The sequence below is a fragment of the Pseudoliparis swirei genome, chromosome 14, assembly GCF_029220125.1.
Source record: "Pseudoliparis swirei isolate HS2019 ecotype Mariana Trench chromosome 14, NWPU_hadal_v1, whole genome shotgun sequence".
In the NCBI taxonomy this organism is placed as follows: Eukaryota; Metazoa; Chordata; class Actinopteri; order Perciformes; family Liparidae; genus Pseudoliparis; species Pseudoliparis swirei.
Window position 1 is genome coordinate 10194895 of NC_079401.1, and position 18633 is coordinate 10213527.

The following is an 18633-nucleotide window of genomic DNA, read 5'->3' on the forward strand; positions in this document are numbered from 1 at the left end:
ATCTTCCATTGCCCAGTCGTATCGAAGGGCCATCTAATGTTCAATGGTTCCAATGCATAGGAACCTTATAGGAGGGTAATGTGTCCAGGTGTAGGAGTAACCCAGGAGAGGTCAAGGGGTGATCTCAGGAAAACCGACTGCGCCAACAACGCTGTTTTTATAACATTCTCTAATCACTCTAGGATCTCTGTACAGTTCACTTTCCATTCCTCAACTGGTCAAATATAAAACTGGAGACTTGGATTTTCTTCTCTTGTTTAAATTACAGCCAGTCACACAGCCCCCTGAATAATAATTAACGCAACTAGTGACATGCATTTCTTTCAAAATGGAACGTTATGCCATAATGGAGTCAGCCCCCCCCCCCCCCCCATGCCTTATTGCAACAATTTAGAGCCCAAAGAAAGTCTATATATATTGTGTGTGTATATATATATAAAAGTCAATGGATTCCCTTTTGGCCACGGGAGATTTGCAAATAATGATAACGGCAACCATGATACAGGACCTGCCTCCCCACCTCCGCACTGTTATTGGGTTTCATAGCACAGAAACTCTCAGGGGTTTACACAGATATAGACATTCATTTTTAATTTCCCCCCACTGTGATGTGTGATTGTGTCACTTGTAGAACAGATGCATCTGGTGTGACAGTGGAGCTCACAAACAGCCCTGAGAGGCTCCCTCTTTATCTTCTCCCAAAGGTTCAAGACGGGAAGCTTTTGGAATAAACTCTGGCAACATATCCTGGCTCCGTGAATGGTTTAAAGTTGATTTAAACCCACACTCTGCAGCCCTCTGATTCCTGCTATCTGGTTCAGCATACCACTTCCTTAACTGCCATGTAGATCCACAGCTCGGCCCCTCTCCCCTGTTTGTATTGTCCTAGCTGGTTACTTAATCCCCAGACTTCTACATGCGGGGGCAAAGCCCGCTGCAGGTCCACCGCAGACCACAAAGAGCTGTGAGGTTTGCAGACTCTGGTTTTGGCTGGATGGTGATGAGTGTGATTAAGTCCTTGGGCCGCCCGCAGGCTTTTCTTTGAGCCAATCGCAATCTCTCGCCACTCAGCACAGCGGTAACTTATCTCCTAATGAAAACGCGCTCGGCGATGGCTGCCTCGGTTTGTGTCGGCTCGTAAACACGTCCAGCTGTGTTCCACAAAGAGCCTTTTGAAACGAGCGTCATCCTAATCGACTGCAAACAAGTCACGGATTGAACTGACGATGGCTTGTTCCATTGCAACAACGGAATGTGTGCGTCTTCAGCACTAATAACGTCAGGTGATGTCATCCACACTCAAATACGGTGGAAGAGAGAACTGGATCTTCTTCCACACTGTGGACGTGCAGACAAGTATGAATTCTGGGCTTCTTTGAGTCTTGTGAGGTTGCCAGATTTGAAGTTGAACACATTGCCTTCACCCCGGTGTCACATCATGGCAACGTCTCTTAGCCAACCAGGGCAGAGCAGTCTTTTGATGATATAATATATAAGAAATGCTTCTGTTGTGGGCCGTTAAAAAAAAAGATATATATATACACTACCGTTCAAAATTTGGGGTCACTTAGAAATGTCTTTATTTTTCAAAGAAAAGCACTGTTTTTTCAATAAAGATAACATTAATCAAAAATACACACTATACATTGTTAATGTGGTAAATTAATATTCAAGGTGGAAGTGTCTGGTTTCTAATGAAATATCTCCATAGGTGTATAGAGGCCCATTTCCATCAACTATCACTCCAGTGTTCTAATGGTACATTGTGTTTGATCATCGCCTTAGAAGACTAATATCTGATTAGAAAACCCTTGTGCAATTATGTTAGCACAGCTGAAAACAGTTATGCTGGTGATATAAGCTATACAACTGGCCTTCCTTTGAGCTTGAAGTTTGTAGAACAAAATTAATACTTTAAATATTAATCATTATTTCTAACCTTGTCAATGTATTGACTATATTTTCTATTCAATTTTCAATTCATTTGAAAAATAAAAGTGAGTTTTCATGGAAGACACGAAATTGTCTGGATGACCCCAAACTTTTGAACGGTAGTGTATATATATATATATATATTCGCACAATAATATACTTTTATTGGTTTGAATTCCGTAAGTGGAGATGGATTGATTTGAACATTCATTTCGATGTTACATTTATGCACTCGTTGCTCCCGCTTGGTTATTTAAATCCTGTGTGGAGCGATGTCCTTGTATTATAAAGTAATACCTTTTTTATATCTCCGAGATGTCTCTGTTTGGAAAGAGCTGCTCGTCCTCATAATATATAATTTTCTTTTTTTGCTGACTGTGTTAAATTGGAAAGGAATTATGTCACAAATGTTTAACCAACATATCGATTCGAAAATATAGCCATCAGGAGAGCTAGACCTTGTACACAATGTAAAATAAGCTGTTGTAGTGTCAGCTGATACAAAGGTACTCGTACTACTATGTAGGTAATACTCTTCTGAGGCCTATTTGTTGGCCTGTATTTGACATATTTTCAAATTAGCACCATTTAAAAAGAATGCCAAAAGGAGCAATTAGCAGTTAATGTTCTCAGTGATGCTATGAAAGCTTGTTAGTGGAATGATGTGAGACGTCCCTGGGACTGCTCAGAGCTTCAGCTATACCGATAAAGCTGTGATAGTCTACCTTCATTGGAACGTTGGCTCATCTCTCTGTATCTGACCCCACAAGGTAAAGATCAGAACCAGGGTCAATGTAGAGGCGTCCATACTGTTCTGTGCTCACCTCTGAAGCCCCGTTTACAGCTCTGGCCCACCCCCACCCCCTCTGTCTTGTCCCGGGTACACAGTGAATCCACTTGGCTCTGATGAATCTTGCATGCGTTCTGGTGGAGGCCCGGGGACGGCTTGTAAATCTTCCCTGGCACCTTTAGAAGAAGGGAGGGGTCTCTTCACAGTGGCAGCCAGAGGGGCCGGGGGATGCCGTGAGTCCGGCTGCTTGGAGCCGATGTAGAACGCTTTATCCCAAACTTGGTTGGGTGACACTGACGTACGGTGCGCCCTCCCTTCAGAATGAGTGTGAACCAGCTGCTGAGTCGCTACCAATCACGGCTCTGTATTCTTTCTAACCCAGCAAAGAAGTACTTTATTAAAGAGAAGCACTTTATTAAAGAGTGGTCTTTAAAGGCTCACGCAACTGAAATTAAGTTGGGGTGTTGAGGGTGATGCAGCACCCACTGTGCTTTCTGTGGGCCTATTGTTACACTTCAATGGAAATGAACGTACTGCCAGGCTCATTGGTCAAATGAGACGTGAGCAAGAAGACGTAGGAGTCAGGGGACCAGGATGAGTCTGAGGGCACCTGGTGGACAGGTAGGGGAATGGCAGTAAAGCTGAAAAGAGAAGCGGGGATTACAAAGCTTAGGACAGAATCATTTTTATACAAATGCTGTTTAAATAATGTGTTCCTTTAAATAAAGTAGTCGGTTGTTCGCAGTCGTTATTTTGGCTCTAATCGCAGATGACGATATATATAAAAACTTTCACGGAAGGCTAATTCAATTAGTTTGTTTTACTTACATACTTTTATCAGAGCAGCAGAGTTGTTTGTCTGTCCGTAAATAGCTTAGATGTTGTATTCGTATGATACATTTTCAAAGTTATATTGGATTACATTTATTTTTTATAGCCCGAAATTATAAATTACAAAATCTGTACACAATCAACATCTTCTGTACGGAACCTCACATTGGTACGGGAAAAAGTATTCTATTGTACACAGAAGTACAACAGTCTGTGTACATCATGAACAACATAGAGTTACAACATATTCGATGCTCATGAGAGAGATTCTCATGAGAATTATTAAGGAGAGAGGTGCTCAGTGTATCCTAAACGTCCATAAGGAGGAGAGGAGAGAGGTGCTCAGTGTATCCTAAACGTCCATAAGGAGAGAGGAGAGAGGTGCTCAGTGTATCCTAAACGTCCATAAGGAGAGAGGAGAGAGGAGCTCAGTGTATCCTAAACGTCCATAAGGAGAGAGGAGAGGAGAGAGGAGCTCAGTGTATCCTAAACATCCATAAGGAGAGAGGAGAGGAGAGAGGAGCTCAGTGTATCCTAAACGTCCATAAGGAGAGAGGAGAGGAGAGAGGTGCTCAGTGTATCCTAAGCGTCCATAAGGAGAGAGGAGAGAGGAGCTCAGTGTATCCTAAACATCCATAAGGGGAGAGGAGAGAGGAGCTCAGTGTATCCTAAACGTCCATAAGGAGAGAGGAGGGGAGAGAGGAGCTCAGTGTATCCTAAGCGTCCATAAGGAGAGAGGAGAGAGGAGCTCAGTGTATCCTAGCGTCCCCCTCAGCCTCTCAGCCTCTAGCAGCATCTCTAGGTCTGGACCAGGTGAACCTGGTTCAGGTCTCACTATCAGACTAAAGAGGAAAGTCTTCAGTCTACTCTTAAATGTGAGTTTCAGTTGATTTATGTTGGCATGATCGGCTGGTTGAACTCTTCTTCCCGATCTAAAAGGCTGATAAAGTGAGTTTCAGGGGATTTACCTTGTTCCACTTGTATGAGGCCTTGTTGCTCCGTCTTTGTGGGTCAGCCACCATGGGCAGATGGATGTGGTTTCCCTCTGCTATTACCGTATTTTTTGCACTATAGGGCGCACTAGATTATAAGGCGCACTGTCAATGAATGGTCTATTTTCGATCTTTTTTCATATATGAAGCTCACCGGACTATAAGGCGCATTAAGCGGAAAAAAAACAGTCAGATAAGTCAGTCGATCAAACTTTATTAAACGCGTTCACAATAATTCTCAACATTATTCAAACGTTAATGAGCGTATTCACAATAACTACCAACCTTATTCAGTTGTAACACGTAAAATACAACACAATACACTCACTTTTTCAGTTTATTCCTCGTCCACAAATCCTTCAAATTCTTCATCTTCAGTGTCCGAGTTTAACAGTTGGGCGATTACGGCATCCAACATGCCCGAATTCCCCTCGTCATTATCCGAGTCAGTGTCGTTGCTGTTAGCTGGCAGTTCAGTGATGATTCCGGCCTTTGTGAAAGCTCGGACCACAGTTGAGACTGATACCTTAGCCCAGGCATCCACGATCCATTGGCATATAGTGGCGTAAATCGCCCAGCGCTGTCTCCCTGTCTTGGTGAATGTGTATTACTCCGCGACGCTCCTGGCTACGGTAGCCGTAATGCTGCAAGCGGTGCGGCTTTGTAGTTTACCAAAGTCGTACTAAAACATTTTGACTTAGCGCCGTGAGCGCCTTGTACCACACAAAATCGCTTAGAGGTCAGTAAGCAAAACCAGAATTAATCCATATATACGGCGCTTCGGATTATAAGGCGCACTGTCGTTTTTTGAGAAAATTAAAGGCTTTTAAGTGCGCCCTATAGTGCAAAAAATACGGTACTCTAGTTACACCTCACTACTTATTTTTTGACCGAAACCATTGGAGATGTTTGTCTACCAAATGGCCAAGTTTGTTTTTTACCACAGTTGACCTCATTAATCAACATTCCACTGGTGTACGTCAACCATGGCAACGAGTTGCTGGAACTACAATTGGCCAATGCATAAGAAGCGATACGAACTGAGTTCCAGGTATATTCAAGGTTGCTTGTGACTCGTTAACGGATGTGACATCCCATTTCAACAAAGATGGCTGCCACCAGAGGTGTTTGTAAGATTCAAAGAAAGGGGGGGCTAAGCCCCCAGGGGAGCGGTATGTCCAATTATGCTTTTGGGGAAATTCTTTTGGGGGGCCCCGGATATCCATTGTTTGAGACTGAATTTCAGGGTCATAGTGATATTTTATGCTCATTTGGACACTATCACTAAGATAAAGATGAACTGAAGAACCTGGGATAGGACTAGGGTTGGGTCCCGGAAACCGGTGACAATGTAGCACCGGTTTCAATACAACCGGTGCTACCCGGACCGAAACGCAACGCACATTCCGGTGCTTCCTTCCGGTGCCTGAGCCGATTGAGATTGAAAAAAACGATTGTTTTGAACTTCTCTGGTGACTCCGCCCTGTCAGCAGGTTACGAGCCTCTCATTGAACTCTGACAGCGGAGGCGTGGCCGTGTGTGACTAGTGAACCCGTGTGGAGCACACCAGCGTCAGGCTGGGTGATGGGGAGACCGTCACCGGTCCCCCTGAACACGTGGAGACCGATGATGACGAGCAGCCTGAACTCAGATTAGTACCGGAACGTTTATTGCAAGTCTTGAATTCATAAAAGTAGGCCAAGATTAATAAATTGGCCATTATAACCATGTTCAAGCTAGCTCGTAGCTAGCGCTAGCTACGAGCTACGAGCTACGAGTGTGACAGTCTGCTAGCAGATGTGTTGATGTCCAGCGATCCCGGCTGTATACCCGGTGTTACCGGGAATATAATGACGGAGGAATAAAGACCGTGGGGCATCACTTAGTTTCAGTGTAACTCTCGCTATCAGAAGCAAAACTTTATTTGTCACATGTCATCTTCAGTACCTCTGATTGGTTGTTCTCTTTGCCCATCAACACAGTGACAGGATTAACCCTATAAAGTCTGCACACGCATCATATAACGGAGAACATATATTGTGTATGTTAACAGTCTGATATCCGTTGTTTGTCAGTGCTCCATGATAATGGCTTCTACAGGGAATATGGCCAAAGAGGTTTTTAATGTCCTCATTGTGCGTTTAAAAAAAAAAGTATCGGTTCAGGCACCGTTTAGGCACCGGTATCGTTTTAAAAGTACCGGTTTAGCACCGGTATCGGAAAAAACCCAAACGATACCCATCCCTAGATAGGACACAGCCAAACGATACCGTGGGAAGATGAAACCAGATTATAGAGCATAAGGACTCAAATACAGTGGAACAACTGAAAGTGGTTTGATGCACTTGACTCTTTGGAGCCGCCGACCGGCTAGCTCCAGTTCCAGAAATTCTCATTTTTGTAACTTGTGTCCACTCGAGCCATCACACCACTGAGCTGCCATACATCTGCGTATGTTTTCATCTATTTCGAGCACATTGGAAGCTGTTTAAAGGGTAATTTCACCAGCTTATTGAGTAATTACCAGTTTTAATTGCGAGCAAATCAAGGGAATTAGCGAAGGGCCTCTCTATTGTGCACACTGTGTTTCCGCCTTCATTGTTCAACATCCTCCCGTTTCAGGCTTAGTGACATCAGAGAAGTCAATTAGGGTTGAAAGAGACTCGCGGAGACTCTTTGTTCTACCTGAGAGTGGAGACTAACACAAAGGTCTGCGAGGCTTTCTGAGACGAGGCTTTCTATTGGCTGCTTCCTCTATTCAGCTCTATTCTAACTCCAATGTTGAATTCACGATCCATAGTCAGAGAAAAAGGAAGCAAAGAGGGTGAATGAACAATGTGTGGCATATATATTATTGCTCATTTGATATAAAAGCTCCGTATTTAATTTAACTAATATAGTATTGGCATCTCAAGATAAATGAAATATCCGCATCCTTTGATTTCCTGAGTTATAACAAGTGTGGGAATCTTTTTTTTTTTTTATGGATTCTGTTCATTTGCATGGTGAGGGTTTATTTCAAAAACAATTTGTTTGTACACAATGTAAATTTAAGGCCGCACGATAAACGGAGCAAAAAAAAAAAGTCACCTGCAACAATATTGATTTGGGACCATGACATAGACGGATAACTAAGCTCATCTTGTTTTTAAAACTTAATTCAATTCACTTCATTTGTATAGCCCAATTTCACAAATTACAAATTAGTCTCAGAGTGCTTTACAATCTGTACCCATAGACATCCCTGCCCCAAAACCTCACATCGGATCAGGAAAAACTCCCATCAACCCTTCAGGGGGAAAAAGGGAAGAACCCTTCAGGAGAGCAACAGAGGAGGATCCCTCTCCAGGATGGAGAGAACAATAGATGTCATGTGACCAGAAGGACAGATTTAGAGTTTAAATACATTCAATGACTATGACAGTGTATGAATAGTTCATAGTAGGCATATTCCACGATGGAGACCTCCACGATCCATCAGGCAGATGGAGGTAGAGAGGAGGAGTGGGCGGAGTCTCAACAGTGGGCGGAGTCTCAACAGGGCAGTGGCGTAGTTGTTAGCAGGCATTCCACGATTCCAGATCTCGATGATCCATCAGCAGATAGGATCTATGCCGTCTCATAGGGTCCGATGACCCTATGAGACGTGAAGTCAAAAGGACTCCGGGGAGAACGCAGAGTTAGTAACGTGTGATTGAGAGATGAAAATTCATCCACAAGGAGGGAGACAAGAGGAGATAGGAGTGTAAAATAATCAGATTATCTTAGAGTGTCTGCCTCCCGGACTGAAGGTGGGAGCTGGTTCCATAAAAGAGGAGCTTGATAACTGAAGGCTCTGGCTCCTCCTACTTTTTCAGACTCTAGGACAGGGGTCAGGAACCTTTTTCCTTTTTGACTGGGAGAGCCATGAACACCAAATATTTCTATATATTTCATTGAGAGCCACGGGGGGGGGGGGGGGTGCAGGTGACTTTTTATTTGCTCCGCCCGAGCTCTGCGGCGCGCGAGACGGCGAGCGGAGAAGTGTTAACGCGACACGTAGAGACAGAACGACATGCTGCTTTAGAGACGATCAATAACAGACGTTTAGTTTAATAAAAGAACAAAGACGTCTTTAAGAAAGGGACCTTAACCCTTGTGTTGCCTTAGGGTCATTTTGACCCGAATCAATATTACACCCTCCCCCCGCCTTTGGGTCATTTTGACCCGATTCAATGTTTCACCCTCCTGTTACCTTTATATTTACTAACATATTTTACCCTTTGGGTTCAATTTGACGCCAGCAATTAAAACCTCCAGAAAATTATTAGAATTAATATTGTTTTCCAAGTTTAAGTGTGAGGCACTTTATGTTTGTTTGTTGACTACCGAAAGAACACCGACATTAAACATTGAATGGGGTCAAATTAATCCTAAAGCGGGGGGAGGGTGTAATATTGATTCGGGTCAAAATGACCCTAAGGCAACACAAGGGTTAAATTACTTCTGCTGTAATCTGGCGCGATAGAGAAAATTACAGAATAGCGGGCGGAGATTTTTTAAATTTTTTTAACTCAAACTCAAAAGAGCCATATGCCGTCACCGGAAGAGCCATATATGGCTCGCGAGCCATAGGTTCCCGACCCCTGCTCTCGGAACTACAAGTAGCCCCGCATTTAGTGAGCGCAGCTCTCTAGTGGGGCAATATGGTACTACAAGCTCCTTAAGATATGATGGTGCATCACCAATCAAGGCTTTGTAGGTTAAGAGAAGAATTTTAAAAGTGATTTTTGATTTTATGGGGAGCCAGTGCAGAGCAGCTAGTGCAGGAGTGATGTGATCTATTTTCTTAGTTTTAGTGAGAACACGAGCTGCAGCATTCTGGATCAACTGGAGGGACCTCAGAGACTTATTAGAGCAGCCTGATAATAAGGAGTTGCAGTAATCCAGTCTCGAAGTAACGCACGTGTGAACCAATTTTTCTGCATCTTTTTGAGACAAGATGTGCCTGATTTTTGAAATATTACGTCGATGAAAGAATGCAGTCCTTGAGATTTGCTTTACATGGGAGTTAAAGGACAAGTCCCGATCAAAGATAACGCCAAGATTCTTTAAAGTGGTGTTGGATGCTAGGGCAATGCCGTCTACAGAAACCACATCACCAGATAATTGATCTCTGAGGTGCTCAGAGTAAAATTACTTTGGTTTTGTCTGAGTTTAACATCAAGAAGTTGCAGGTCATCCATGTTTTTATGTCTTTAAGACATACTTGAATTTTACTGAGTTGGTTGGTCTCCTCTGGTTTGATCGATAAATATAGTTGAGTATCATCTGCATAACAATGAAAGTTTATGGAGTGTTTCCTGATAATATTGCCCAAAGGAAGCATGTATAAGGTAAATAAAATTGGCACAAGCACAGAATCTTGTGGAACTCCGTGACTAACGTTGGTGGTTATCGAGGCGTCATCGTTTATAAATACAAACTGAGATCCATCTGACAAATAGGATTTAAACCAACTTAGTGCCGTGCCTGAAATGCCAATCGACTGCTCCAGTCTCTGTAATAGGATGTCATGGTCAATGATGTCGAACGCATAACTTACCGTTTGCCAACCATACCTAATATCATTGAGTCATAGCATCACATCCACAAAGGGTTCCATAAGGTTCTATAAGCTGAAATATTTTCTGTTGTATATATCGGGTCTGTCCTATTTCCTGGAGCAGTGCAACAGAAACTTTAGGGATGGAAATTATTGATCCAGACGTCATCCAACTTTCGCGTTACCACGGAAACGGAGCGAATGGCTTGTGAAGAAAAACCTTTCCATTCTGTTTTCATACAAATAAAAAAGGACAACCTCACATTTATTTCTTTGGCGAGTGACATAACGTCGGCCGCTGCCTAGCAACAGGCGGCTTTTATCTTTAGGGGCAGGTGAGAGACGCCGTGTGAGGTATGAAGACATTAATGTTTATTCATCTCTTCACAAGCTGGAAATTTAGTTCTGATTTCTCTTTAAAAGTTCACAACTACACCGCCACAATATTTGCTGCGATGTCGTCATGGAAACCTTTAGAATTGGTGGACGCAGCCCCTCGTGCTCTACATTGACTGATACATATTTATACATATTTTTGGCATTTTAAGGTTGTTGCAACCTGAGTAGAAATATATATAAACTGATGCCCCCTACCTGATAGCATGTGGTACCTTAATATTAAGGATTCATGACAAACATGAACTCAATAAATATTCCATGAATTAAAGTTGCTTTGGCAAAATTAAATGTTTAACCTGCATCCCCCCTTTTTATTTTTGTATCATTGATCTGAAGTCATGAAATATGAATGATAGAATAAAGCACTTGTGAGGAATAAAAGAATAACTGTGGCGGGATGAGGGCTTTACCTCCATGTCACACTGTTCAATGATTCATCACGGTGGTCCTGGTTTCAAAGGGACTCGCTGGTACCACTGCAGACCTGGGATGACAGCTGTCAATCAACCGGGCCGAGGCTGAAGCCCCGCCTCTCTCAATCGGCTTTATTTATAATTCAAAGGATAAACTACCAATAAATCCAGCTTTTATAGTCACCATTATAGGAATAGTATAGGCATAGTAAGGCTTGAAATGATAAAGTTCCGTGAACAAGATTTTTTGTTGAGTATACTGCTTCCATGTTTCATGTATATTTTCAGAAGGATGTAACACATCTGCTGTCTTTATTAAAGATACAAATAAGAAGCCATCTGATATTTCTTTGAAGTGAGAGTTGCTTCTCAGTTTTCTGCCAGTCGCTGGAGGTGAATATTAGTCCAATAATTCATCTCGTGCATCTCATCGATGGACTGACATCTGACATATACTCATATGTCCACGATACATAAGCAACTAAATAAATCATTTGTAGGCAACCAAATTGGCTTTAAAGATTCCTATTTGAATAGTTTTCCGTCTTTGTTACGGTTAGTGGAAAGTGTTGGTGCTTATTGGAAGAATTAAAATCATTCGTTTCAGTTTGTATTGCGATGTTCTCTCAGGGCAGTTTTCATATAGAGCAGTAATATTACTATAAAGAAGGCCAGCAGCGTGCTGGGGTGTTCTCTGGATACTGTGGAGGGGGTGGGGGACGGGAGGATGATGGCAAAGCTCTCGTCCCTGATGAACCTCCCACCCCATGCAGGACGCTCTAGCACAGGGGTCAGGAACCTTTTTGACTGGGAGAGCCATAAAAGCCAAATATTTCTAAATATATTTCATTGAGAGCCATATAGTATTTTTTACGTATAATAGATTAAATATGTCTTGCTTTTAATGCGACTTCTGTGCAGGTGACTTTTTCTTTGCTCCGCCCTGATGCGCGCACACGCCGGCATCGGAGCTCTGCGGCGCGACACTAGAGACAGAGTGAAATGCTGCTGTGCAGACGATCAATAACAGACATTTAGTTTTATACAACAAAAAAGACGTCTTTAAGAAAAGGACCTTAAATTACTTCTGCTGTAAACTGGCGCGATAGAGAAAATTACAGGGGGGCGGGCGGAGATTTTTATTTTTTTTAACTCAAAATTGTCTGGGATCCATATGCTGTCACCGGAAGAGCCATATATGGCCCGAGAGCCATAGGTTCCCGACCCTTGGTCTAGCAGCTCTGCAGCTCCTTCAGCCACCGGCTGATTTATCCGCGGTGTCTGAGGGAGAGGAACCACAAGTCCTTCAGCTGCTGTCAGGCTGCACAACACACTGCTGGAGATCCTGGTAAACTCTGCACTTTACTTTATTTTCTCCCTGCATATTTAGTATTTAGTCTTTTAGGATTGTGTTTTGTGTTTTATATTTATTTTCATTGATGCTCTGATGTGCACCACTGCTGTGATTTTTGAAATTTCCCCACTGTGGAACAAATAAAGGAATATCATATCCATAAACCGAGTGGAGTGTAGTCATGGTAACAGAATCCCACACTTACTGTCTTGTATTATTGAATTTACCCATGAATCACTGCACCTTTGAAGACTGAGGTTATTCTTTAAGTGTTTAAAAACTTGCTTAGAATTTTTCAAAGTTATTCATCAATAAATGTAGTCGACTATTTTCTGAAGAGCTTTGTGCATACCTGCAAACTCATGAGGGGTGAAAAAGGTGACATGGGGGGGAGGGGGGGTTCAGGAACAAAAGGTCCTCCGCTCTGACTAAGCCCTATAATAATCGTAATAACAAATATACATTGTCATTATATATAATATGGTTAAAGCCATTCATGAACTTCCTTTTTTTGGGCCTGAACAAGTCTTCAAAGACTCGTGTGCTCTGCTGAGCCATGACTCTGTTCCTTGAGTCTGTTCCATGAGTCTGTTCCTTGAGTCTGTTCCATGAGTCTGTTCCATGAGTCTGTTCCACGAGTCTGTTCCTTGAGTCTGTTCCATGAGTCTGTTCCATGAGTCTGTTCCTTGAGTCTGTTCCATGAGTCTGTTCCATGAGTCTGTTCCTTGAGTCTGTTCCATGACTCTGTTCCTTGAGTCTGTTCCATGAGTCTGTTCCATGAGTCTGTTCCATGAGTCTGTTCCATGAGTCTGTTCCATGAGTCTGTTCCTTGAGTCTGTTCCATGAGTCTGTTCCATGAGTCTGTTCCATGAGTCTGTTCCTTGAGTGTGTTCTTTGAGTCTGTTCCTTGAGTCTGTTCTATGACTCTGTTCCATGACTCTGTTCCTTGAGTCTGTTCCATGAGTCTGTTCCATGAGTCTGTTCCATGAGTCTGTTCCTTGAGTCTGTTCCTTGAGTCTGTTCCATGAGTCTGTTCCATGAGTCTGTTCCTTGAGTCTGTTCCTTGAGTCTGTTCCATGAGTCTGTTCCATGAGTCTGTTCCTTGAGTCTGTTCCTTGAGTCTGTTCCTTGAGTGTGTTCCATGAGTCTGTTCCTTGAGTCTGTTCCATGAGTCTGTTCCATGAGTCTGTTCCATGAGTCTGTTCCATGAGTCTGTTCCATGAGTCTGTTCCATGAGTCTGTTCCATGACTCTGTTCCTTGAGTCTGTTCCATGAGTCTGTTCCTTGAGTCTGTTCCATGACTCTGTTCCATGAGTCTGTTCCATGAGTCTGTTCCATGAGTCTGTTCCATGAGTCTGTTCCTTGAGTGTGTTCTTTGAGTCTGTTCCTTGAGTCTGTTCTATGACTCTGTTCCATGACTCTGTTCCATGAGTCTGTTCCATGAGTCTGTTCCATGAGTCTGTTCCATGACTCTGTTCCATGAGTCTGTTCCTTGAGTCTGTTCCTTGAGTCTGTTCCTTGAGTCTGTTCCATGAGTCTGTTCCATGAGTCTGTTCCATGAGTCTGTTCCATGAGTCTGTTCCATGAGTCTGTTCCTTGAGTGTGTTCCATGAGTCTGTTCCTTGAGTCTGTTCCATGAGTCTGTTCCATGAGTCTGAGTCTGTTCCATGAGTCTGTTCCATGAGTCTGTTCCATGAGTCTGTTCCATGAGTCTGTTCCATGAGTCTGTTCCTTGAGTCTGTTCCATGACTCTGTTCCATGACTCTGTTCCTTGAGTCTGTTCCATGAGTCTGTTCCATGAGTCTGTTCCATGAGTCTGTTCCTTGAGTCTGTTCCATGACTCTGTTCCTTGAGTCTGTTCCATGAGTCTGTTCCTTGAGTCTGTTCCATGAGTCTGTTCCTTGAGTCTGTTCCATGAGTCTGTTCCTTGAGTCTGTTCCATGAGTCTGTTCCTTGAGTCTGTTCCTTGAGTGTGTTCTTTGAGTCTGTTCCATGAGTCTGTTCCATGAGTCTGTTCCATGAGTCTGTTCCATGAGTCTGTTCCATGAGTCTGTTCCTTGAGTCTGTTCCATATCGTTTTTAACGTAGGGATAACTTGTTAGTATCGATGCAGCGTGACAGCAGTAGATGTAGCGGGCTAACATTCAAGCTAACCTGACCCCCCAAACGCTGTCGATCCACAAGTTATTCAATAAATGAGCTTTTCTGTTTCTTCATGGCCATCTTGACCCTCAGGGAGCTGGGAGGGGACACCTGAGTGAGATTCAACTCTTCTCGGTTTAGGAGGCGCGGTGGAGACACACCCGGCGGACATCTGTTCAAACGTCTTTGTGTTATAATAATAATATAAACTACCCGATACACCTTCATCATCCACACGTCGGATGTCGTGTTCTTTTCCTCCTGCAGTGAAGGCATTGTCCTCCAGAACAGTCGTTTTCATTGGCTCCTCCCTCAAAGACGCCGATGACCTTCATTGTTTCCCATTTCTGGAAGCTGTATGCAATATTCTTTTACTTCTGAAATAGAATGCCTGAAAAGCTGCACATCATTTAGAGAAAACACTCCAGATGCCCGGGGAAAACATTATTCTCGCCGTCAAGAATTGTCTGTTAATATTTTAATGTTGCATAACATAGTTCAGAAAATAATTTAGCATTAACTTCCTTACAACCTATTTCTGTTCTAGTCGAGGAGTAGAGTGTAAAAACCTGCTATTTTAATCAAAATGCTTTAATAATCCGGGCTGCTCTAATTGCAAATTAAGGATCCCCGTGAAATCCAAGTAAAAGTATTCTTCAATAAAATTGAATGATTCCGCAACAGAAACACATTTCCTCAGTCATATTAAAGTAGTCGTCAAACAACCCCGTGACGATGCCAGGGCAAATTTAGATGGCAATATTTCTTCATAATTTTGACTCCATTCAGTCAGCGAGACTGGAGACTTCAAAGATGAGGGACTGGAGCCCAGAAGCCGAGAAGGCCCAAAAAAAGGAGAAGCGGCCGTCTATGGATTCAACAGTTTTTAACCGTAAAACCACACTTACAATATGAAATATGAAAGCAACCGAGTCCTCTGCATCCTCTCTCCTGCTCACGGTCGAGTATTACATATTCCTCCTGACCCTCGACTCCTCCCCGCTTCCTGACATGCTCTACGTGATTATTGGACACTGACAAATTATTAACCTCCTGGTAATAATTCACAGCAGCTGTTGGAACGTCCTTGTCGGATATGTCCACCGATAAGTATTTCAAATGGCAATTAGTCGCCTTTTTTCTCCTCCATATTTCCACTTGGCTGGGCATGTCGCTGTGACTTGTTTAAGATAATTCGGGGCGGCTGTAGCCCAGTGGGGTCAGGGGGTCGTCCTGCAACCCCAAGGTCGTCGGTTCGATCCCCGCTCTCCCCATTAGTTGCAAGTCGAAGTGTCCATGAGCAAGGCACTGAACCCCCTGTTGCTCCCCGGGCGCATCACTGCAGCCCACTGCTCCTTAATAACTAAGGAGGGGTTCAATGCAGAGGATACATTTCATTGCCTGTGACAAAAGATTGAATCCAATCCAATAATTCATTCGCAGAAAGACGGTTTCCTTTGACTTCTTAGAGGATGATGTAACTTCACATTCATAATCACCATATTCCCGTATGTTTGGGTATTCCTGGCATTAATCTGCGTTGGTTGAAAACCTGCTGGGCCCTTTCAGAACGTTTTTCTGTTCTGAGAAAGGGATTGTTTTTGGTGTGTATTTATATTGTATGGACCTAGTGGAGGGAAAAGAGCATATTTAAATAAATGTTCCACACAGGAGATGTTTTGTTGAGTTTTTTTGAGCGCACTAGTGAACGTTACTCACTGCACTATTAGTCATAAACCGACTGGAGACAAATGGTAGTGTGATGATACCTTTTCAATCTGTAAATGAAGTAACGCTCATGATGCTCGTAATGCCTTCTCAAGCTGCTTGTGCCCTGGTGTATCTCCCCTCTTGAGCCACGGGGGAGTCCGATGCTCCCAGTTGTGTTCTGGTTGTCATGGTAAGATGTAGAATGTAGTTAATCCACACTGAAGGACTTCAGACAGTGACACCAGGATTAATAATGAATATTTCCCTCGCTGGTTGCGCGATGAATTCTGAGTCTTGAATCATTACGGTCTTTACGCTGAGTCAGTCCTCTTCACTGCTAGAATCCAGAGGACTGAAGGGCCGATCACACCAGTGGAATGAACTGTAGTGTGACTGCTCTTCTGCAAAGGTCAATTATGTTTGGTATTACATATTGATTGTAAAAGATTTTCCTCCTTTGATTGCCATTTCTTAATTTAGTGTACTGCACATGATCATCTATTTTAGACTACCGCATTTTTATCTATTGATACATTTCGTAATACTTTGTCCTCATACTTGTGCTACTACTATGTAGTCAATAAATTACCAGATATTCATTGTCCTGCATTATGAAATAGTGGAATATATTTAATAAATAATGTTGGGGTTGTCTGAAAAATCTTGTGGTAATTTCAAATGAAATGTCTAAAGCTAAGTTCACACCAAAACGCGTGAGTTTACTCGCTCGACCATTTGCCGGGTTGACACCATAAGCGTTACGACGCTCCGCGAGGGGCGGGGCTTATCTCTGTGGCTTGCCTCCGTAAAATACATTCAGATTTTCTTCATCCACCACGGAATAACTAACCACTAGTTCTGCTTTATACTTGTTGAGGACATCCCACACACGTCGGAACATCTAACGTCGTCGTGTTTGGGTTCATAATATTAATATCATATATCTTTATATATTTATACATGACATCACCCGTAGGCTCACACAGCTCGGTGACTTTCACGGATGAAGTTATTTGTTACGTCTGAAAGACTTCCGCTTCCAGCACTACGAGAGTGGAACGTCTAAACGCTGTTATAGTGGTCATAACATTCTAATTTATAATATATGTTATTGTGGTCATAACATTATAATTTATGTTATCGTGGTCATAACATTATAATATATAATATATGTTATAGTGGTCATAACATTATAATATATAATATATGTTATTGTGTTGCCCCACTCGAGAGCTCATAGTACCATATTACCCCACTAGAGAGCTTGTAGTACCATATTACCCCACTAGAGAGCTTGTAGTACCATATTACCCCACTAGAGAGCTTATAGTACCATAGTACCCCACTAGAGAACTCATAGTACCATATTACCCCACTAGATAGCTTGTAGTACCATATTACCCCACTAGAGAGCTTGTAGTACCATAGTGCCCCACTAGAGAGCTTGTAGTACCATAGTGCCCCACTAGAGAGCTTGTAATACCATAGTGCCCCACTAGAGAGCTTGTAGTACCATATTACCCCACTAGAGACCTTGTAGTACCATATTACCCCACTAGAGAGCTTGTAGTACCATAGTACCCCACTAGAGAGCTCATAGTACCATATTACCCCACTAGAGAGCTCGTAGTACCATAGTGCCCCACTAGAGAGCTTGTAGTATCATATTACCCCACTAGAGAGCTTGTAGTACCATATTACCCCACTAGAGAGCTTGTAGTACCATATTACCCCACTAGAGACCTTGTAGTACCATAGTACCCCACTAGAGAGCTTGTAGTACCATAGTGCCCCACTAGAGAGCTTGTAGTACCATGTTACCCCACTAGAGAGCTTGTAGTACCATATTACCCCACTAGAGAGCTTGTAGTACCATATTACCCCACTAGAGAAACCCAGCTGAAGGGGTTAAAAGGCATATAGGAGACACTCATCTCCTTCTCTTCTCCTCTGTCCTCAGTGCTTGGTGTTTGAAGACGCTCCCAACGGCGTGAAGGGGGCGCTGGCTGCCGGGATGCAGGTGGTGATGGTCCCCGACGACCACCTGGCCCCCGGCCTCACCCAGGAGGCCACACTGAGGCTCAGGAGCATGGAGGCCTTTGAGCCACAGCTGTTTGGCCTGCCAGCCTTCGACTGAGCCACATCCATCTGGACACGACTGAGCCACATCCACCTCTGTCTCTGTCTGTGGAGACCAATTCTATAGTTAATATATATATATTATATAATCTAGATATAAATAATATATATTATATAATATACATATAATATATATTATGTATAATAGATATATAATATATTTTATATATAAATTACATGCATTATATAATATATATATATAAATAATATATGTTGTATAATATATATATAATACATGTATTATATTTATGAATTTTATAATATATATATATATAATGTATATTAATAATATATATTATATATATATATATATTTATCATAATATAAATATAATTTATAATACATGT

The 18633-nt window shown here is 42.6% G+C and overlaps 1 protein-coding gene across 1 annotated transcript in view; it reads left to right on the forward strand.

Annotated features, from left to right (window-relative positions):
* pudp (pseudouridine 5'-phosphatase) overlaps positions 1 to 18404 on the forward strand; it is a 45744-nt gene extending 27340 nt beyond the window's left edge. Inside the window, exon 4 of the mRNA XM_056431659.1 lies at positions 18108 to 18404. Coding sequence (XP_056287634.1) covers positions 18108 to 18284 — 177 coding nt within the window. The 3' untranslated portion in view covers positions 18285 to 18404. The remainder of the gene's footprint in view (positions 1 to 18107) is intronic.
* Positions 18405 to 18633: the final 229 nt, after the last annotated feature.